The sequence below is a fragment of the Pelophylax lessonae genome, assembly GCF_965119305.1.
Source record: "Pelophylax lessonae genome assembly, chromosome: 9".
Lineage (NCBI taxonomy): Eukaryota > Metazoa > Chordata > Amphibia > Anura > Ranidae > Pelophylax > Pelophylax lessonae.
The window spans coordinates 43,561,610-43,585,232 of NC_138776.1; the positions used below are offsets into that span (position 1 = coordinate 43,561,610).

General features: G+C 48.8%; 1 protein-coding gene across 1 annotated transcript; it reads left to right on the forward strand.

Annotated features, from left to right (window-relative positions):
* The first annotated feature begins 2,423 nt into the window (after positions 1-2,423).
* Positions 2,424-23,236, forward strand: LOC309563688 (uncharacterized protein). The gene is made up of 3 exons (XM_082268284.1): positions 2,424-2,554; positions 20,468-20,564; positions 22,947-23,236. The coding sequence occupies exons 1-3, from the start codon at positions 2,449-2,451 to the stop codon at positions 23,227-23,229; spliced, it is 486 nt and encodes a 161-aa protein (XP_082124410.1). The 5' UTR covers positions 2,424-2,448; the 3' UTR covers positions 23,230-23,236.
* Positions 23,237-23,623: the final 387 nt, after the last annotated feature.

A 23,623-nucleotide genomic window follows, 5' to 3' on the forward strand; every position in this document is an offset into this window, starting at 1 on the left:
AAATCTCTGGTACCAATCAAGGGATGTCACTGAGGATCTGGTCTGGAGAGTTCACTGGAGAAATGTCTGACTGATATTGGAAGGAGACATCCAAGTTTCCAGGGACATTGTGAGTGCAGCCCTGAATGCAGGACCCTGGTGACTACTGCTGCGATCCTTTTTGTATCAGTAATAGTGCTTGCTTGGCCTGGGATATTTCTGATAGTGGCTCAGTGCTGTCCATTTTCTGGGCAATTACTAAAAGGACTGTCCTAAGAAGTAGCAACAGGGTGAAGAGTGTCCTCCGATACTGCTCAGTGCTAATGGAGTGTCTCACAGCTCCTTATGCCCTATCCAAGTTCATTTAGCAATAAATATTTAAAAAAAAAAAAGGCAGCCCTTAGACAGAAAGAGTGACTGTTGCTGTGTGCTTGGCTGTTGTTGCACTAATCTGTAAAATAAGCCTGTGCCAAATCAGTAGCCCTTGCCAGGGTTAGCACTACATTAGCTAGGACTGAACGAACTAGCACTAAACAGAAGGAGAGGACGGATGAATATACCAAGTCACATAAGTAAACACATTCTAGTGGCTCTAAACTGCCACTAGATGTCAGCATACTACAGAAAAAAATAATCTGATGCAGTTCAATACAACACAAAAAAAGTACACAACCCCCTTCTATAATTTTTTTTCTTACCTGGTTTCCTGGTACTCCTCGGAAGGCCGCATGCCACCATCTTCCTTGCTTGCATCATCTGGAACCTGCTGTCTCTTCTAGGGTTTTACAACCAGCCCCAGTGGCGGCCGGTGCATTGGGGGCGCAGGGTGCCGCCCCCCATCCATGCATCCGGCCCCCCTAATCTACATGCAGGGCGCCGGACGCATGGATTCCAATGGGTTTTTTTTTTTTAAGCACATGATTAGAGCCAGAGGCTCTAATAGGCTTCAACAAAGGGTGGGCTCGGGGTGCAGAGCCCACCCAGTTGTGGGACATTAGTGAATGAATATTCACTATTATCACACTGATTCTTCTCTCCTTTCGGCCAATAGCATGGCCGAAAGGAGAGGCCATGCTATTGGCCAAGGAGGAGGAGGGAGGAGACACAGGGGAAGCTGTTGCTGCCTGCCCTCCACGAAAGTCCAGGGTGAGTGAGCCGTTGACAAGGGCGGGGGGGAAGGTAAGGTGTGCGAGCTGGTGTGGTCCGGGGGGGGGTATGGTGTGGTCCGTCTGCCGCCCCCCCCCCCCCGGCCCATGGAGCACCAGCCCCCTAATGGGCCCCCAAGCTCAAGCAAGAAAGTATATAGGTGGAGCTCCCTCTATAAAAAAGTTTCACCCACCGGCAACCTTGCAAAGTGGGCGGTCAACCTCGCCGCGGCAAGGTACGTCAGAAGTTCAGCCCCCTCCTACTCCCTCTGCTTCCAGGCCAGTAACAGAACGCAGCACGCTTCGCGCATGGGCAGAAAGGACCCGGCCGTGAAGCCGCAAGGCTTCACTGCCGGGTTCCCTTACTGGCAATGGCGGCGGCAGCAATCCGACAGCCGATGGAAACATCGACTGCTGTGCTGTCATCGCTGGACTCCAGGACAGGTAAGTGTCCTAATATTGAAAGTCAGCAGCTACAGTATGTGTACATGTGTAGCTGCTGACTTTTAGTTTTTGGAGGGGGGGGGGGCGGAACTCCGCTTTAATGTCACTGGTGACGTCAGTGTCAGTTAGTCAGTTTCCCCCAGCATTATCCCTATTGTCCCTATCACTGTCCCATTATAAGTCGCTGATCACCACCATTACTAGTATAAAAAAATAAATAAAAATCCCAGTATATATATATATCATGGTTTGTAGATGCTATAACTTTGACACAAACAAATCAAGACACTTATTGAGATTCTTTTTACTAAAGACTTGTAACAGAATACATTTTTCCCAAAATTTATGAAAAAAATTGATATTAGTGTTTTATTGGATTGGATTTTTTCAATTCTGCCTTTTTTCGTTTATATAATAAAAAATAAAAAAACACAAGTGACCAAATACCACCAAAAGAAAGCTCTATTTGTGTGAAAAAAATGATATAAATTTGGTTTGCGCACAGCGTTGCATGACTGCACAATTACCAGTTAAAGTAGAGCAGTGCTAAGTAAGCGAAGAGCCTGGTCATGAAGGGGGGGTAAAACCTTCCGGAGTTTAAGTGTTTAAGGTTTAACTGCTTCTCCTCCAACTTCTTAAGCTCCCTGGGTTTCCTTAAGAAATAATGGTATCACAAGAGTGACACGCGTGTTCGGGGCCTCGCTGATTACAGAGTTGCATTAAATAGTATCTTTTATATCTGTCCGGAGTTCATCTATAATAAGGGGGGAAAAAAAAGGAAAAAAAAAAAAAGCGGCATGGAACTTTAACAAAAAGCCGCTGCCATAGAGACGGTATTTGACCAGATCAGGTCACGTGACTTGGCTGCGGATAGTTTTAAATGGAGAGAGTCACCGGTATGGACGCTAACAGCTCAGACGGTCTGCATGTGCTCGCTGGTAATCGGACAGGCGGAGGAGACCCCGAGACAAACAGCGGGACACTCGGTAAGAAAAAAAAAAAAGATGAACGAGAAAAAAATAAAATGACGAAGAAAAAAAACTTTGCTTTAAAACTTTTGCCAAGTTGTAGACAAAAGCGGATCCCTTCAGTGTTTTGTATTTTATTGAGTGCCTCTAATTAATTATGCAACTATTCCCGGGAGCGCTGCAGCCAGGGGACAGCACAGGGGGGTTTCAGCATCTCCATACGGAGATTGTGAATTCATTCTGATTTTCTGCATGTTCTAGATCAGTGACTACAGAGATAGCCAGATAGTTAGCATTTACAGAGGGAATGGCATTTTCAGCAATTTAAATACAGATCAGTTTGGTGTCTATTTGGCATCTCATCATATCACAGGGGTGGTGGTGCTGAACAGTTATAGGCCTATATGACCGCCGCAATATTTTCAAAGTTTCAGAAGTTTAACCACTTGAAGACCGGGCCTTTTCTAGCACTATTTGTTTACAAATAGAAAATCTGTATTTTTTGTTAGAAAATTACTTACAATCCTCAAACATTCTATATTTTTTTAGCAGAGATCCTAGAGAATAAAATGGCAGTCATTACAATTTTTAATGCCGCACAGTATTTGCGCAGTGGTTTTTCAAAAGATGCACTTTAATGAATTTTATTGCAAAAAAAAAATCACAATATACTGAGCTTGAAAAAGTATTTATTCCCCTTGAAACTTTCCACATTTTGTCATGTTACAACCATAAACATAAATGTATTTTATTGGGATTTTATGTAATAGGTCAACACAAGAGGCACATTATTGTGAAGTGAAAGGAAAATAATAAATGGTTTTCAAATTTTTTTACAAATAAATATGTGAAAAGTGTGGCGTGCATTTCTATTCAGCCCCCCTGAGTCAATATTTTGTAGAACCACCTTTCACTGCAATTACAGCTGCAAGTCTTTTTGAGGATGTCTCTACCAGCTTGGCTCTAGAGAGTGACATGTTTTCTCATTTTTTGCAAAATAGCTTAAGCTCTGTCAGATTGGATGGAGAGCGTCTGTGAAGAGCAATTTTCAAGTCTTGCCACAGATTCTAAATTGGATTTAGGTCCGAACTTTGACTGGGCCATTCTAGCACATGAATATGCTTTGATCTAAAGCATTCCATTGTAGATCTGGCTGTATGTTTAGGGTCGTTGTCCTGCTGGAAGGTGAACCTCCACCCCAGTCTCAAGTCTTTTGCAGACTCTAACAGGTTTTCTTCTAAGATTGGCTCCATCCACCTTCCCATCAACTCTGACCAGCTTCCCTGTCCCTGCTGAAGAAATGCATCCCCGCAACACGATGCTGCCATGACCATGCAGTGTTCGTTTTCTGCCACACATAGCGTTTTCTTTTAGACCAAAAAGTTCAATTTTGATCTCATCTGATCAGAGCACCTTCTTCCACATGTTTGCGGTGTCCCCCACATGGCTTCTCGCAAACGGGACTTCTTACGACTCTTTCAACAATGGCTTTTTTCTTGCCACTCTTCCAGATTTCTGGAGTGCAGGACTAATAGTTGTCCTGTGGACAGATTCTCCCACCTGAGCTGTGGATCTCTGCAGCTCCTCCAGAGTTACCATGGGACTCTTGGCTGCTTCTCTGATTAATGCTCTCCGTGCCTGGCCTGTCAGTTTAGGTGGACGGTCATGTCTTGATAGGTTTGCAGTTGTGCCATGCTCTTTCCATTTTCAGATGATGGATTGAACAGTGATCTGTGAGATGTTCAAAGCTTGGGATATTTGTATATAACCTAACCCTGCTTTAAATTTATACACGACTTTATCCCTGACCTGTCTGGTGTGTTTTTTGTCCTTCATAATGCTGTTTGTTCACTAAGGTTCTCTAACAAACCTCTGAGGGGTTCACAGAATAGCTGTATTTATACTAAGATTAAATTACACACAGGTGGACTTTATTTATTAAGTAGGTGACTTCTGAAGGCGATTGGTTCCATTAGATTTACCAAAACCATATAATATGAGGTCAAACCTAAACACTTTCAATTTGTATGCAATCTGGCAGGCCCTTGCACTACATAGTCAAAGGTAAATCTAAAGGAAATCTAACAGCAAAAGTGCCACTTTGTGTTGGTCTATCACAGTGATGTAGAACCTTGGCACTCCAGATGTTTTGGAACTACATTTCCCATGATGCTCATGCACTCTGCAGTATAGTTGAGCATCATAGGAAATGTAGTTCCAAAACATCTGGGGTGCCAAGGTTCACCATCACTGATCTATCACATAAAATCCCAATAAAATAAATGTTTTTAGTTGTAAAATGACAAAATGTGAAAAATATCAAGGGGTGTGAATACTTTTTCAAGGCACTGTATACCCCAATTTTTGGTAGAATATTAAAAGATGATGTTACGCCGAGTAAATAGATACCCAACATGTCACGCTTAAAAATGATGCACGCTCATTGAATGATGACAAACTATGATACTTAAAAATCTCCAAAGGCGGCATACTTTTAACAAAGAGGGCTCTAGCACTAGAATTATTACTCTCGCTACAATGTTTGCAGTGATAACGAACGTGTGTGCAATCTATATATGTGTTTGCCTATGAGCGAGAGCACAGGAGGACGGGGGCACTTTAAATTTATTATCTCATTTTTGGTTTTTTTTTATTATTTTTACATTGTCCCTTTTAATATTTTTTTTACTTTCATTGCTCCCTCAAGACATGTAAACATCCATTTTGAAAACAATAAAGCATGACAGGCCCTCTTTATGGAGACATATGGGGTCTATAAGACCCCAGATCTCTCCTCCACCCTTGAAAGCATGAAATAAAAAAAATAAAAAACCAAACAAAGAAAAAAACAAACCTTGATCTCATGCTTAGCTCCCCCAAGAAGTTGTCTCAGTTTACATTCTCCCTAACCGGAAGTGACAAAAACTGAATTTTTGTAAAATCTTACCTGTAAAATTCCTTTCTCTGAGTCCTCCGACAGTCGCCGCCTCTTCATATTCGTCACATATGGGGTATTAGACTTTGCTCCGAAGGAGTAGCTAGGCAACAGAATATGTTAACATTAAAGCTTTTAACATATCCCACCCTCAAGGGGTGGTCCCCTCAGTCAATACCCTCCTACTTCCTGCAACCATATCTCAGTTTTAGTGGAATAGCAGTAGAGTATACAACCAAACCCCAAAAGAGGGGCGGGGGCGGCGACTGTCGGAGGACTCAGAGAAAGGAATTTTACAGGTAAGATTTTACAAAAATTCCGTTTTCTCTTACGTCCTCCGACAGTCGCCGCCTCTTCATATTCGTCACATATGGGGACGTCCCAAAGCAGTGCAAACATGAGGGGTGGGAAACGCATCCGCGCCGAAAAGGCAACGCAGTCTCCGCATCAAAGAAAGGAACCTTACCAAAGGAAGGAAACCAGCTGGGCAACAGCAAAAAACAAGTGCTCAACAGGAGCAACAACCCAGGAAAAGACAAAAAAACCAGGGGATACAAAACTTATCCCAACAACCAGGAGTCCCCAACAAGGGACCCTAGGGAACAGCCGCACTAAGAACCTTGCGGCCAAAGGAAGCATCCGCCGATGCCTGAACATCTACTTTGTAGAATTTTGTGAAAGTGTGCACGGTCGACCAAGTCGCCGCCTTACACACCTGGGCTACAGAAGCCCCATGACGACAGGCCCAAGACGTACTCAAAGATCTAGTAGAGTGCGCCTTCACAGGTACAGGAGGAACCTTCCCCTGCAAAGCATAGGCCTGTTCAATGGTCTGCCTGATCCATTTGGCGATGGTAGAGGCCGAAGCCGCCATGCCCTTCCGAGGACCCTCTGGAAGAACAAACAAGGAGTCCGTCTTCCGAAAAGACTCAGTCGATTTAAGGTAAACCCTTATCGCCCGAACAACATCCAGAGAATGCAATCTCACCTCCTTTGGATGTTTAGGCTTCGCGCACAGCGAAGGCAAGACAATATCCTCATTAAGATGGAATTCCGAAACTCGTTTCGGAAGAAAAGAAGGATTAGGTCGCAAGACCACCTTATCCAAATGAATAACCAGGTACGGAGACTTGCAGGACAAAGCCGCCAGCTCCGACACTCTGCGAGCCGAAGTGATCGCAACCAAACAGGCGACCTTTTTGGACAACATAGACAACGAGATCTCCCTGATCTGTTCAAAAGGAGCACGTTGCAACACAGACAGAACGAGATTCAAGTCCCAAGGGGGCAGAGGATCCCTCCTAGGAGGAACCAGATGCCGCACACCCTGAACAAAAGTGCCAACTAAGGAGTTGGAAGCCACGGGACATTGAAACAGAACGGCCAGCGCAGACACCTGACCCTTTATCGTAGCCAGCGCCAAACGCTGATCAACACCCGTTTGAAGGAAAGACAGCACACGGGAAACCGAATACGTGCGGGGTGAAAACCCCCTGGACTCACACCAGGCAAAATAGGCCTTCCAAGTACGGTAATAAACCTTCCCCGAGGAAGACTTCCTCGCGTTGATCAAAGTATGAACGACCTCTGGAGAGAGACCCTTCTCCTTCAGGACCTCGGTCTCAACAGCCAGGCCGTCAAAGCCAGCGACTGTAAAGCAGGATGGTAAATCGGTCCTTGAGACAGTAGATCGTCTCGAAGAGGCAGACGCCACGGGGCGTCGACCGCCAGATTCACGAGGTCTGCGTACCAGGACCGGCGAGGCCAGTCCGGTGCCACAAGAATCACCGTGCTGCGTTCCGAGTGTAACCTGCGAAGGAACCTGGACAGCAACTGAATCGGTGGAAACGCGTACATCAGCCTGTACTGATGCCACGGGGCCACTAACGCGTCCGACGCGTCTGCCCGAGGGTCGCGCGTCCTTGCCATGAACCTTCTCACCTTGTTGTTGAGACGAGACGCGAACAGGTCCACATCTGGAAGACCCCACTTCGTGCACAACATCTGGAAGACAGCCGGGTGGAGAGACCATTCCCCCTGATCCAGGGTCTGGCGACTCAGATAGTCCGCCTGCCAGTTCTCCACCCCCGGAATGTGAACCGCCGTTATCGCCGGGACATGAGTCTCGGCCCAGGACAGAATGTCGGCCACTTCTCGAGCCGCTCGGGCACTCCTGGTGCCCCCTTGGTGGTTGATGTAGGCCACCGCCGTGGCATTGTCCGTCTGCACCCGAACCGGGCAGCCCTGCAGCCGGTCCGTCCAGCGATGAAGACAGAGACTTATCGCACGCAATTCCAGAATGTTGATCGGAAGGGAAGACTCCCCCACCGACCAAGTCCCCTGGGCGGACAGAACGCCCAGAACTCCGCCCCAGCCCGACAGGCTGGCATCCGTGGTGATCACCGTCCACGAGACAGGACGAAACGACTTGCCCCCGGACACCAACGGGGACTGGAGCCACCACAGAAGGTTTCTTCTGGTGCGATGACTCAACGAGATTTGAAGATCCAGAGATTGAGGTCGCCCATCCCACCTGGACAGGATCTCCGCCTGGAGACCCCGCGTGTGAAACTGGGCGAAGGGAATCGCCTCGAAGGCCGAGACCATCAATCCCAGACATCTCATGCACGTCCGCAGAGACGAGTGCGGAACGTCCCTGAGGGACCTGACTTCCTCCTGGAGAGTCCTGAGTTTGTCTTCCGGCAGGAAGACCTTCGCCTGCACCGAGTCCAGAATCATTCCCAGGTAGGGAAGACGAACCGACGGACTCAGTGTCGATTTTGGAAAATTTATCATCCAACCAAACTCCTGCAGAGTTTGCATCGTGACAGACAGGTCCTTCTCCAGACCCTGGCTGGTCGCAGACCGAACCAGAATGTCGTCCAGATACCCCAGGACAGAAATGCCCTGGGCCCTCAATAATGCCAGAACCGGTGCAAGCACCTTGGTGAAGACCCGTGGAGCCGAGGCGAGACCAAAAGACAACGCCACGAACTGGTAATGATCCTCCGCAATGGCAAATCGAAGGTACCTCTGGTGACCCTCGAAAATGGGGATGTGAAGATACGCATCCTTCAAATCGATGGAGGCCATGAATTCCCCCGGAACCAGGGCAGCCACCACCGACCGCAGGGATTCCATGCGGAACTTGCGAACCCGCACAGAGCGGTTTAGAGCCTTCAAGTCCAGAATTGGACGAACCTTGCCCTCCTTCCTGGGCACGGTGAACAGATTGGAATAAAACCCCCGAAATCTGTCCCGATGAGGCACCGGAACCACCACTCCCTGAGCCCTCAGGTCCCGCACCGCCAGGTGCAGGTCCCGCAAACGCTCTGGAGACAGTTGAAGTTTTGAGGGAAAAAATCTGCTCTCCGGCCGAGAGAGAAACTCGATCTTGTAACCAGATCGAACGATTTCCTGAACCCATCTGTCCTGCACACGGGCCAACCAGGGCTGAAGAAAACCGAGCAAGCATCCCCCCTCCCCAAAACTGGGTGAGGGCGCCCCTTCAGGCCGAACTGTTATGGGCTGCAGATCCGGATTGGCCGGATTTCTGTTTACCAGGGCTTCTTCTGAGAGCCTTGACCTTTCAACGGCTTGCCCTTGTAGTGCGGCCGAAAGGCACGAAAGGACCCCTGAGGGGGCCGAAAATTAGCATGCTTCTTCCCAGAAGCTCCCTTAGCCTTGGGGAAATGGGGCAAGAGAGTGCTCTTACCCCCGGTGATCCCCTTAATCAACACATCCAGGGACTCCCCAAAAAGGCGAGACCCATCATAAAGGTAGATTGGCCAAGGTCTTACGTGAAGACTGGTCCACCGACCAACATTTTAACCAAACCAGGCGGCGAGACAACACCGCCTTGCTGTGCACACGTGCAGCCAACGGAACCAGGTCCAGGTCCGCATCACACAGATACATGACACCCTGGTGGATTTGATCCACCATATCCAGGGTCGCCGGCGAGGCCGAGTCGGCCACTAAGACGCGCCTAAGCATCTGCGTCCAACTTGCGATCGCCTGGGCCGCCATGAGAGAAGCAAACAGAGCCTTAAGCAGAGAACCCATAACAGAATAAGTATGACGGGCAAGAGACTCCAGTCTCCTATCCGTGGCATCACGGAACACAGGGGAATCCTCTGCAGGAATCGCAGTGGCTTTGTTCAAAACCGCAATTGCGTGATCCACTGGGGGAGGCACACACCACCTTTCATCAGTGGAAGGCGAAAAAGGATAACGCAGCCTGAATCTACTTGGTACCGCAAAAGGTTTGTGCAGATTGCGCCATTGTTCCTTAACAGCGCGCTGAAAATCATCATTGCAGGGAAAAACCTGCGGCGTCCTGCGTTTTCTCTGCGTCCCATAAGCCGCCAAGGCGGCGGGGGGACACACTTCGTCCTGCAAACGCAGCGTTTGCTTTATGGAAGCAATCAACTCATCCATGATTGCAAGCTCTTCAGGCGAGCCAGGGGGAGAATTATCAACCCCTTCAACTTCAGCCTCCACCTCGGACCCCACAAGATCCAGGGAGGAGCGAGACCCCGATAAGGAGGCCCCCGCCATAACAGCCCCATCACCTTCACCCTCAGAATCAGAGGAAAGAGCAACTCTGGGCCTTTTAGTAGATTGAGCAGCCACCAGCATCTGCACCTGAGCAGCAAGGCCAGCCACAATAGTGGCTAAATCCCACCCTGGGGGGGAAACAGCGGTCCCCTGGCTTTCCACCAAGGCTGTAGGAAATTTGCCCTCCTGAGAATCCATTGCCCCTGTAATGCCAGACAACAAAGGGTTAACTGCCCCTTTTAAGCAAGCGCGGGAAGCGCAGCCCACCGCACCACACACAAGCACAATAAGACCCCCACAGGGAATATGCAAACTGAACACAGGCAATGGATAGCAAGAACAGAAGGATAAAACCTGAGGAGACCCTCGCCGCTGCTGCTGCCTCGATCGGTGTTCCTGGAAAGAGGAAGTGATGCTGCCAGGGCGCTCTATGTGAGCCTATGGAGGCTACAAGAAAATGGCCGCCATGCATGTAAAACATGCGGCCGGAGCGAGTGTAGGCAAAATGGCGCCGTTTGGCGCCGAAACCGCCGCTCCACAGTGCATTAAAACACACATTACATTCCAGTATCAGAATACATGTCAGATCGCCGCAGCGATCGCTGTGTATGCCCAAACATGCCAAAAAAACATGCCCCACAGCACACAGCTTCACACACTGACCAGGTTGACACACACAGCTCCCCCCCCCCCCTTGCAGCCCACAGCATGCAGCCGAGAGATAGGGAGACAAGCAGTGTGAATAGAGGCAGGTTACACAGTCCCAGACTGACACCCCCCCAGACAGACAGGTCCCCACATAAATACACTTACCTCACATGGCGTGGGGGACCCGCACAGGCGAACAAGCTGCTGCACATGAGGCAGGGAGAGTCGCATTCAAGACGCACAAAATGGGGGTTAAGAAACCGCACAGCGTCCAGTGAGGTAGCCACCTCACCAAGCATCCCTGCACCGAACAGGGATGGGTCTTTCACTGTGCCAGGAGCGTTACCTGGCTGAACGCTCGATGGCAGACTGGGAAGCCACTGACCCACGACCTGCGACCAGGGGGATAAGCCCGAGACCCAGTCCGCATGATCCTCTTCATCAGAAGAACTAACTAACGCTGACAAAAATAACAGCTAAGTAAAGGTAGAGAGAAAAACTCAAACAAAATCTTAAAAAGAAGAAAGAGTCTGGGGCAGAAAGCCCCAGCACAGAGAGAGCCAGCCACTCCTGACAAGCTAGACATTAAAACTGAGATATGGTTGCAGGAAGTAGGAGGGTATTGACTGAGGGGACCACCCCTTGAGGGTGGGATATGTTAAAAGCTTTAATGTTAACATATTCTGTTGCCTAGCTACTCCTTCGGAGCAAAGTCTAATACCCCATATGTGACGAATATGAAGAGGCGGCGACTGTCGGAGGACGTAAGAGAAAACGGAATTTTTGTAAAATCTTACCTGTAAAATTCCTTTCTCTGAGTCCTCCGACAGTCGCCGCCTCTTCAAATTCATCACTATGGGGTTATTGACCTTTGCTCCGTAGGAGTAGCTAGGCAACAGAATATGTCAATATTAAAGCTTTTAACATATCCCACCCCAGGGGGTGGTCCCCTCAGTCAATACCCTCCTGCTTCCTGTATCCATACCTCAGTTTCAGTAGAATAGCAGTAGAGTACACAAACAAACCCCAAAAGAGGGGCGGGGGCGGCGACTGTCGGAGGACTCAGAGAAAGGAATTTTACAGGTAAGATTTTACAAAAGTTCAGTTTTCTCTTACGTCCTCCGACAGTCGCCGCCTCTTCAAATTCGTCACTATGGGGACATCCCAAAGCAGTGCATACATGAGGGGTGGGAAAACTCAGCCGCGCCTAAGGCAACGCAGTACCCACAGCAGAAAAAAAGGAACCTTACCAAAGGAAGGAAACCAACTGGGCAGCATGAAAAAAACTTGCTCAACAGGAGCAACAACCCAGGAAAAACAAATAACCTAGGGACAAGAAAACATCCCAAACAGCCAAGGGCCCAAAAAACAAGGGACCCTAAGGCACTGCCGCACTAAGAACCTTGCGGCCAAAGGAAGCATCTGCCGATGCCCGAACATCCACTTTGTAGAACTTTGAGAAGGTGTGAACGGACGACCAAGTCGCCGCCTTACACACCTGAGCCACAGAAGCCCGATGATGACAGGCCCAAGACGTACTCAGAGATCTGGTAGAGTGCGCCTTCACAGGCATAGGGGGAACTTTTCCCTGCAAAGCATACGCCTGTTCACTGGTCTGTCTGATCCATTTGGCGATGGTAGAAGCCGACGCCGCCATGCCCTTCCGAGGCCCCTCTGGAAGGACAAACAGAGAATCCGTCTTGCGCAAGGATTTTGTCGATGACAGGTAAACCCTGATCGCCCGAACAACATCCAAGGAGTGTAAATCCACCTCCTTTGGATGCTTAGGCTTCGCGCAAAGCAAAGGCAAGACAATGTCCTCATTGAGATGAAATTCCGAGATCCTCTTCGGAAGAAAAGAAGGGTTAGGTCGCAAGACCACCTTATCCAGGTGAATCACCAGATACGGAGATCTGCAAGACAAGGCTGCCAGCTCCGACACTCTGCGAGCCGAGGTGATCGCCACCAAAAAAGCGACCTTCTTGGACAACATGGACAACGAGATCTCCCTGATCTTTTCAAAAGGAGCATGTTGCAACACGGACAGAACAAGGTTCAAGTCCCATGGAGGCAAAGGCTCCCTCCTAGGAGGGACCAGGTGCCGCACCCCTTGAACAAAAGTGCTAACCAAGGGGTTAGACGCCACAGGGCGTTGAAAAAGAACGGCCAGCGCAGAAATCTGACCCTTAATTGTGGCCTACGCCAAACGCTGGTCCACGCCCGTTTGAAGGAAAGACAACACCCTAGACACCGAGTATGAGCGAGGGGAAAACCCCCTGGACTCACACCAGGCAAAATAGGCCTTCCAAGTACGGTAGTAAACCTTCCCCGAAGAGGTCTTTCTAGCATTGATCAAAGTGTGAATGACCTCAGGGGAGAGACCCCTATCCCTCAGGACCTCGGTTTCAACAGCCAGGCCGTCAAAGCCAGCGACTGCAAAGCAGGATGGAATATCGGTCCTTGAGACAGAAGATCTTCTCGAAGAGGCAGACGCCATGGAGCGTCGACCGCCAGATTCACGAGGTCTGCGTACCAAGACCGGCGAGGCCAGTCTGGCGCCACCAGAATCACCGTGAGCGGTTCCGATGACAACCTGCGAAGGAACCTGGATAGCAGCTGAATCGGTGGGAATGCATACATCAGGCGATACTGATGCCACGGAGCCACTAACGCGTCCGACGCGTCTGCCCGAGGATCGCGCGTCCTTGCCACGAACCTTCCCAACTTGTTGTTCAGACGAGACGCGAACAGGTCCACATCCGGAAGACCCCACTTCGTGCACAACATCTGGAAGACATCCGGGTGGAGTGACCATTCCCCCTGGTCCAGGGTCTGGCGACTCAGATAATCCGCCTGCCAGTTCTCCACCCCCGGAATGTGAACCGCTGTTATCGCCGGGACGTGCGACTCGGCCCAAGACAGAATGTCGGCCACCTCCCGAGCCGCTCGGGCACTCCTGGTGCCCCCTTGGTGGTTGATGTAGGCCACCGCTGTGGCATTGTCCGTCTGCACCCGAACCGGACGGCCCTGAAGCCTGTCCGTCCAACGACGAAGGCAGAGATTTATCGCCTGCAATTCCAGAATGTTGATCGGAAGGGAGGATTCCCCCTCCGACCAAGTACCCTGGGCGGACAGAACGCCCAGAACACCACCCCAGCCCGACAGGCTGGCATCCGTGGTGATCACCGTCCACGAAAGAGGAGGAAAAGACTTGCCCCCCGACACCGCCGGGGACTGTAGCCACCACAGAAGATCCCTTCTGGTGCGAGGACTCAACGATATCTGAAGATCCAGAGATTGTGGTCGGCCGTCCCACCTGGACAGGATCTCCGCTTGGAGACCCCTCGTGTGAAACTGGGCGAAGGGAATCACCTCGAAGGCAGAGACCATCAATCCCAGACACCTCATGCCCGTCCGGAGGGACGAGCACGGAACGTCCCTGAGGGACCTGACTTCTTCCTGAAGCGTCCTGAGCTTGTCTTCCGGCAGGAAGACCTTCGCCTGAACAGAGTCCAGAATCATTCCCAGGTAGGAAAGACGAAATGACGGACACAGCGTCGATTTTGGAAAGTTTATCGTCCAACCAAACTCCTGTAGAGTTTGCATCGTGACGGACAGGTCTTTCACCAGACCCTGACTGGTCGCAGACCGAACCAGAATGTCGTCCAGATACCCCAGGACCGAGATGCCCTGGGCTCTCAATAAAGCCAGAACCGGTGCAAGCACCTTGGTGAACACCCGCGGAGCCGAAGCGAGACCAAAAGGCAACGCCACGAATTGGTAATGATCCTCCGCAATGGCGAATCGAAGGTACCTCTGGTGACCCTCGAAAATGGGGATGTGAAGGTACGCATCCTTCAAATCGATGGATGCCATGAATTCTCCCGGAACTAGAGCAGCCACCACCGAGCGCAGGGATTCCATGCGGAACTTGCGAACCCGCACAAAGCGTTTCAGAGCTTTTAAGTCCAGAATCGGACGTACCTTGCCCTCCTTTCTGGGCACAGTGAACAGATTTGAATAAAACCCCCGAAATCTGTCCCGATGAGGCACCGGAACCACCACTCCCTGAGCCCGCAGGTCCCGCACCGCCAGGTGCAGATCCCGTAAACGCTCCAGAGACAGTTGAAGATTTGAGGGAAAAAATCTGCTCGCCGGCCGAGAGAGAAACTCGATCTTGTAACCGGACCGAACGATCTCCTGAACCCACCTGTCCCGAACGTGGGCCAGCCAGGGTTGAAGAAAACCGAGCAAACGTCCCCCCACCCCAGAACTGGGTGAGGGCGCCCCTTCAGGCCGCATTGTTATGGGCAGCGGACCCGGACTGGCCAGACTTCTGCTTACCTGTCCACGGCTTCTTTTGGGAGCCTTGACCTTTGAAGGGTTTGCCCTTATAGTGCGACCGAAAAGGCACGAAAGGACCCCTGAGAGGGTCTAAACGAAGCATGCTTCTTACCTTGAGCAACCTTAGCCTTGTGAGACTGGGGCAAGAGCGTGCTCTTACCCCCAGTGATCCCCTTTATCAGCGTATCCAAGGATTCGCCAAAAAGGCGAGATCCCGTATAAGGTAGATTAGCTAGAGTCTTGCAAGAAGATTGGCCCACAGACCAACATTTCAGCCAAATCAAGCGGCGTGTCAACACCGCCACGCTGTGCACACGCGCAGCCAAAGGGACTATATCTAAGTCCGCATCACACAAATACATGACACCCTGATGAATTTGATCTACCATAGCCAACATTGTCGGCGGGGCAGAATCAGCCACCAGGACGCGCCTGAGCACCTGCGTCCAATCCGCGACAGCCTGAGCTGCCATAAGGGAAGCAAAAATAGCTTCTAGCATGGAACCGGTAACCGAGTAAGTATGGCGGGCAAGAGACTCCAGCCTCCTGTCCGTGGGATCCCGAAACACCGGGGTATCCTCCGCCGGAATCGCAGTAGATTTATTCAAAACTGCTACCGCGTGATCCACCGGAGGCGGTACACACCAACGTTCATCAGTGGCGGGTGTGAAGGGATAACGCAGCTTGAACCTACTCGGCACAGCAAAAGGCTTCTTTATATTGCGCCATTGTTCACTAACAGCGCACTGAAAATCCTCAGTGCAAGGAAAAACCTGTGATGTTTTGCGCCTCCGCTGCGTCCCATAAGAGGCCAGGACGGCAGGAGGACATGGTTCATCCTGCAAATGCAGTGTTTGTTTGATAGAAGCAACCAATTCATCCATGATTGCAAGCTCTTCAGACGAGCCAGGGGGGGAATCATCAACCCCTTCAACCTCCGCCTCCCCTTCCGACCCTACAAGGTCCAGGGACGAACGGGACCCCGATAAGGGGACCCCAGCCATAGCAGCCCCATCACCATCGCCCTCTGAATCAGAGGAAATTGAAACTCTGGGCCGTTTTGTGGATTGAGCAGCCACAAGCATCTGCACCTGAGCAGCTAGGTTAGCCACAATGGTAGCCAAATCGCCCCCCTAGGGGGGAGCAGCAGCAGCCCCTTGGCCTCCCATTAAAGTGGGAGGAAATTTGCTTTCCTGAGAATCCATGCCCCCACAAGTTTGCAGGAAAAAAAGGGGTACTGCCCCTTTAAGATCGCGGCGAGCGTAGCCCACCGCACACACACAGCACACACCGACCCCCACAGGGAGAAGTACAAAACTTAGGCAAGGAATACAGGAATAAGGAAGGTAAACCTGGAGAGATCACTCAGGCTGCTGCATCGATCGCTGTTCTCAGGGCAAAGGAAGTGATGCAATACTGACCGCTCCTATAAAGCCTATGGAAGGCTACAAAAAAAATGGCCGCCGGAGGAGGACTGCAAAGGCAGAGATCATGCAGCGCTGACATGTGGCTTGAGCGATCACCGCCAAAATGGCAGCGCTTGGCGCCAAAAACGCCGCTCTCCCCACACAGTATCGGCCACCATAAGCCTGCTGCAATAAAATGGCGGACCGCAGCAGCGGTCGCCGCAAGTATGCCCACAAAACATGTCTCACATCATGTCCCACAGCATACAGCATGTCACACAGAAAAAACACAGCCTGTTACACAAAACATGGCAGGCGAGCCCCCCCCTTGCAGCCCACAGAAAGCAGCAATCCAGACAGGGAGCCCAATAGTGTTTACAGACATGCAGGGTTACACAGTCCCAGACTGACACCCACTAAACAGACAGGTCCCCACACAGAGTACACTTACCTCCTGAATGGCGTGGGGAGCCCGCCCAAGCGATCAAGCCACTGCACAGAGGACAGGGAGAGTCGCAGCCAGGACGCAATAGAACTGCGGTGCGAAACCGCATGGCGTCCAGTGAGGTAGCCACCTCACCGCAGCATCCCTGCAGCGAACAGGGATGGGTCGTTCACACATGCCAGGAAAAAACCTGACTGAACGCTCAATGGCAGGCTGGGAAGCCACTGGCCCTGAGCCCCGGAAAACCAGGGAGGCCAGCCCGAGACCCAGCACCGCACGATCATCTTCATCAGAAGAACCTAACTAGTGCTGAAAAATAAACAGCTAATAAAAAGAAGAGAAAAAAACTTCAAATAAAATTAAAAGAGAAAAGAAGCGGAGACTGAAAAGCCCCAGCACAGAATCAGCCAGCCTACTCCTGAGCTAGACAATTGAAACTGAGGTATGGATACAGGAAGCAGGAGGGTATTGACTGAGGGGACCACCCCCTGGGGGTGGGATATGTTAAAAGCTTTAATATTGACATATTCTGTTGCCTAGCTACTCCTACGGAGCAAAGGTCAATAACCCCATAGTGACGAATTTGAAGAGGCGGCGACTGTCGGAGGACGTAAGAGAAATGCTGATTGCTTCCGGTTTCATAGACCATAGAGATGATTGGGGACATTCTGGTCTTCAATCAACTCTATGGCCAGCCATCAACGGCTGGATTGGATGCCGCGCTCTGTGTTGAGACCGGTAAGCCTAGGAAACAAGAAGACTGCAGCGGAGAGTGGCTCATCCCTTACCGCTGCTTGTAAAAATGACCCTGTGGCTAATCAGCTGCTCAGATGACTTTTACAGGTTAGGGAATCCGCAGCTGAAAATGTTAATACCGGGGTTATGGCTGACAGCTGCAGTCATGACCCCGCTATATCCACTTGAACACAATGAAGTACATTTACATGATTATGTTTCAAGTGGTTAAAACAAAAAAGTTTAAAGAAAATTTGTCAAATTTTTAATTTTTTTTTTTTTTACATTTGGGTAAAGTAGGGAAAGCGTAAACAGCCCTGGTTTTGGATTTCGAATTACTTTATGTCTCAGTGACAATGGTAACCAGGACAAATAGAGAGAGTGAGTGTCCTGGTTACTCCAAGAAATCCAAACCGGATCCTTTTTTTTTTGCACGGGGTCTACCTTAAAAATTCATACCAGACCTGAAGGGTACAAATAAGGGAACTTTTTGCCCTTTTTTGTTTCAACCATACCGGGTAATCCGGGTAAGGATGCCCTGAGGAGGTCACGTGTGGCCGTGACGCAATGCGTAGGATTACCCGGAAGTGACGTAACGGGACGGAGATCCCGTAACAGAATCCGAAAGACGATTGAGAGCGATTTTAAATGTGAGTTGGCTATATTTTTTGTAATAAAAACCTTGAACTACTACACTATGTTGTCCCCTATTATTTACATGAGCCCCAAGGAGTAAAGAAAAACATTAAGGAATCGAGAGTGGGAGGAATATAGGCAACCCCCATAAGAAAGATAAAGACACCCAGGAGAAGGTACCCAACACTGACCAGGAGGGAAGGAAACCACCCTAAAAGGAGACGAACGGCGCTGAGATAAAAGGAACCAGGAGGCACTGAGGGCTAAGTGCTACAGGCGTATTACTTACCTCATTAAGGTGAGCATTTAGGACACCTAGAACTGTTTGCACTGAAGAAATCCAAGACACGGGAAATAAAGGTGGAGGAAGATAGAAAGCACTATGGATCACTTTGAATAAATTTTTCTGTTTTTTTCAGACACTTACATATTATTTAGCACCAAAAGGAGTGAATCGGTTTATTTAAAAATATATATAGAAGCACTGTGTATGGTATATTTATATACTGGCGCACCTGGTCACTTTATGAATTAAGCACTTTATATGTTAAACTGGATGAAAGGCACTCCATATTCATTGATTATTTATCAGCACGGATTGATTTTAATATATGTTATGCACAAAAGCACTGTAGGTTCAACATATCCTCGTCACCATTACTTGAAGCACACAAGCACTTTATATATTTTAAATTAATACAGTGATACAGGATTATAGTATTTATATATGAATTTTGATTGGAAGAAAAGTGTATATATGTATTAAGAAGAACTGGTTTAAAAACACCCTAAAGCGCATTACAACCCCCTACACATATATTGCATTTAATGTAATTGTTACATGTTATTTACCGAATCTGCCAAGTATAAACCCTTCCGTGTGTAGACAACCCCCCTATGGTGCTGCTGGGTGCCACCATCTTGGATGTGGTGTCAGCAGCCCCAGGAGACTCAGAGCTCAGGTGACACTCTATTGCCGGGGTCTCCAAACGTTTCAGTATCAGGGCCACCTTGTGGATATTACAAATGTTCAGGGGCAGAAAAATAAATAAATAAAAATCAGTCTCCCCTTACAACCAGGAGTACCTATCAGAGTCCCCTCCTTACATCACATCAAGGAGTGCCCATCAGAGCCCCTTCCCCTTTACTTCCAGGAGGGCCTATCAGAGTCCCTCTCTTCATCCAAGTGTGCCTATTAGAGTCCCCCCTTAGTTCCAGAAGTCCATATCACAGCCCCATCTTACATTCAGGATAGCCCATCAGAGCCACCCCCTTACGTCCAGGAGTGCCCATCAGACTCTCCCTCCCTTACGTTCAGAATTGCCTATCAGATTCATCCCTTTACATCCAGGAGTGCCCATCAGTTTCCCCGCCCCCCACATTACAATCAAGATTGCCAATCAGAGCCACCATCTTACATCCAGGAGTTCCCATAAGTCTCCCTTCTATCAAGGAGTACCTATCAGAGTCCCCCCTTATATCCAGGAGTACCTATCAGAGTCCCCCCCCCCCCTTATATCCAGGGCTGCCCATCATATCCCCCTACATCTAGGAGTAACCATTTTGGGGGACTGGGGGAGGGTCATGGCTGTCTGTCAGTGGATGTGCCAGTCCTCATATGATGATACACAGATCAGCCAGTAGGAGGCTAGATAAAGTCTTGTAGATGGCCTGATGTGGCCCACGGGCCATAGCTTGGAGACCCCTGCCTTAAAGTATTCCACTTAACTTGTACATAAAAGGTGATGTAGGGAGAGGAGTTGCTGAGACAGCAATTAGGGTCTCCGAGAAGAGGAGAGGGCTTGGCCATGCAAGGAGGAAGGGAGCTATGCTAGGAAACTGACTTTACCTTGAAGTGGTCAAATTTTCTAGCAATTTTCATGCCACATTGCAAGTCAATAAAAAAATAATTTATGGAAAAAAAAAATGCTGCAAGCATGGTGGTGTAATACTAGATTTTTGTGTATTTTATATGCAATCTTTAGAGATGGTGACAGGGTCTCTTCAACAAGATAGTTAAAGTAAGAGTTGGCATTTAAGTTTCATTTTTGTTTGTTACCTGTGTACAGTGCAGTATGCATGGATGGCGACTACAAGGCAATGCAGGGTCCATGCTGTACCCAGGGAGCTTCTCAGTACTGCCCCCCCACAGGTCCCCCCCGGCAATGACTGTCTGTACTGGGTTGATCAATTTAAAGCCTTTCTTTTTTTTTCCATTGCAGCGCTCAATGTCTTTACCATCACAATGATGTCCCTTGCCGCTGTGATATTATTTATTACTGCCATCTTATGCACCAGAGCCTGGCACAAGCACAGCAGGTACGTCACATGAATTCTTCTTGAACAATCCCCACCTTGTCAAATAGCCGTTTTCTGTATCATACGAGATCGGGCGCATTCAGGATGGTGTGGCCATGGGCTGTTTTCTGTATCATGTATCATATTTCTTGGCCAGAGGACATCCAGCATCATCTAGATCTTATTTCTGCAATTTGACTGTCCCCAACCTACCCCCCTTTCATTCAATGGATTTGAGTTTTTGCAATTGTGGATTCTCAGAACCAGCCTAGGAAAGCCCATTTCTCCAGACTGACATCCACCCCTCAAGTCCTCCCAAGTGCCAGCCCACTGCTTGCATGGCTGAGGACTCCTGAAAGAATAAAGCCCCGTACACACGTACCGATTGTCGGCCGTAAATATTCGGCCGACGACCGATCGGCCGATTGTAGGCTTGTTAGTATGATGCTTCCGACAGCCGACAGCGCATTTTCGGCCGAACAGAATCTGTCGTGCAGGCATTAAAATTTTTGTTGGCCAACACCAGAACGGCCGATTGTTCGCCAGTCAGTACAGAATTCGGCCGACAGACAGCAGATTAGCAAGACTGGCCATGCTCAGAAAAGAAAAAAGACAAGGAAAGTTAACCATCACATGACATCACTTCTGCAGTCGGCTGTTGTTGGCCGACAAAATTCGTGTGCAGTCTTTTGCAGTTTTCAACAGACACCGACAGCCCTGGACAAAAGACGGCCGATCGTTCGGCCGATGATCAGTACGTGTGTGCGGGGCTTTACTGAGGAAGGGTGCTGTTATGTTTCCAGGAACAGCACCCTGCCGGCTCCTCCCACCACCCATGATCTGCCAGCATTGCATAGGGAAGAAGAGAGCCAACGATGATGTCATTGGGTCTAAAATTGGATCTGTAATGAATATGGGAGAGTTTTATTTAAAAATGAAATTAGCATGTTGATGAGAAGGAATTAGCAATTGGGTTCCTATCTATTTCAATGGTGGTCACCTTTTTAGATATGGGGACATCTCAAGTGCAGCAAAGGGTCATATATATATATATATATATATATAAAATTCTGTGAATATTCAGTCTCAGAGACAGCAGACACACAGCAGGATACAGTCAAAGACTATGGGCACGATACAAGAAATAGACATAATGCAGGAGATGGTCAGAGATTGTGCACATGATATAAGACAAGGCTTGACAAATTTGCCTGAAATCTAGGAGCCAGCTAAAAAAAAAGTTAGGAGCCAGTTTTTTTTTTTTTTTGTTTTTAAACCAACAACCAAGCTTTATTTAAAAAAAAAAACTGATACAAAATTTACACAAATACGACTAGAACCCCACTCTCCTCTATAGGGCAATCGGATGGAAACAGACTGTCTGCCTCTTTCCATCCGATGCCATCTGATCCGATCCACGGGATGGATAGAAAATAGAACCGCCATCCATCTGTTTTTGGCGGACAGGATCAGATGGCAGCAGATTACCGCTCCATAGAGGAGACTGAAGGGTCCGATCAGGTATGCCTGAAAAACTGACAGGCAGAACTGATCAGACAGCCTGTGTGAAAGGGGCCTTCGGCTGAGTGGCTGTGGCATGGCAGGGACATGATAATATATATATATATATATATATATATATATATATATATATATATATATATATATATATATATATATACACACACACACACTGTATATATATTTTTCAATAATTGAAAAAAAAATATTATTTTTTAAATAATTTAAAAAATAAAATAAATAATAACCACATTCCCTGTCCACTTACCTTTTAAGCAAAGGTAAGTGGACAGGGAGATGAAGCCTGCAAAAACTTTCATCTAATCTCCTCTTGGGAAGGAGATGGGCAGGCATTGAGAACATGCAGTGGAAACAGTCATTAGTGACTGCTTGTGAAACTCCCGGCCACCACAAGAGGGTGCCAGTTCCCCATTGGAAGCCTCTCTCATCTCACAGAAGAAGGCCGAAAAGCCGGGGCCTCAATTTTAGGACGGCGTGGTAGTCCGTGCACTCGGGGAGGAGGTGGGGGGGGCGCAAAAGGGACAGGACACCTCCTCCAGGGCACCCTAGGCCCCAGGTCGCTAATTCTAGTCGCCAATGCGACCTGGCGCCCGGGGTTTGTCGAGCCCTGATATGAGATGGTCAGAGACTGCGAATATGCAATAGGAGTTGTTGAAGACAGGGGACATGCTTCAGGAGACATATTACAGGAGACTGATAGAAATCACTATTTTAAAACAGGGCAATGGGGAAACACAGACTAGCAGAGGATCTAAGGGCCGCACAAAAAGTGCCAAAAGGGCCGCAGTTTGGGCACCAGGGATCTATTTTGAAGCCTAAATTCAGGTCCGATTTCTCATCACCTCTCTTTGCTCTGTGCAGGCAGTACCAACGAGCCCAGGAGTACGAGGCCAGCGTCAAAATCAGCTCCAGTAGCACCCCCGTCACCATGTCCACCATGAGGCGGCTCATTAACATCCACAAATCCATAATTCTAATGAGAAAACAAGAAAAGCACAGCCCACAGGTCTACTTCATCTACAGCAACTTGGCCATGGTCAGTGAGGACCAGGAGAAACCACCGGGAAACAAAACCCCACCTGTCATTCCAGGAGATGCCAAGTCCAGTGGAGTCATCCTAAACCCTTGTGTGTTCTTCGTCTAATGGGTGCAATTATGCAGTACAACATGCGTATGGTACGCTGCAAGCCAGTGCTTCTCATCAAGTGGGGGCAATTATGACAATGTCGAGGGGTAGTCCTGCTTGCCGCCATCGGTCTACTAGTATAAAAGATTACTAAATACTAAATCTCATACCCAACGAGCCGGAATGATTACTCTAAAGAGACCCGGTCATCAGACCCTTCAATTCCAGGACAATCTGAAATTGTACAATCATTAAATTTACAGGGTGGACAATGGTGCAATGCCGTATTGGGCACTACCTTTCTTCATCCTGTAAATTTACATTTTTTCCTCCTCCTAACTATATACATTAGCTGAACCCTGATGAAGAGGGGAGATCTTAAAAGTGGTATTAAACCCAAAACGTAATATAT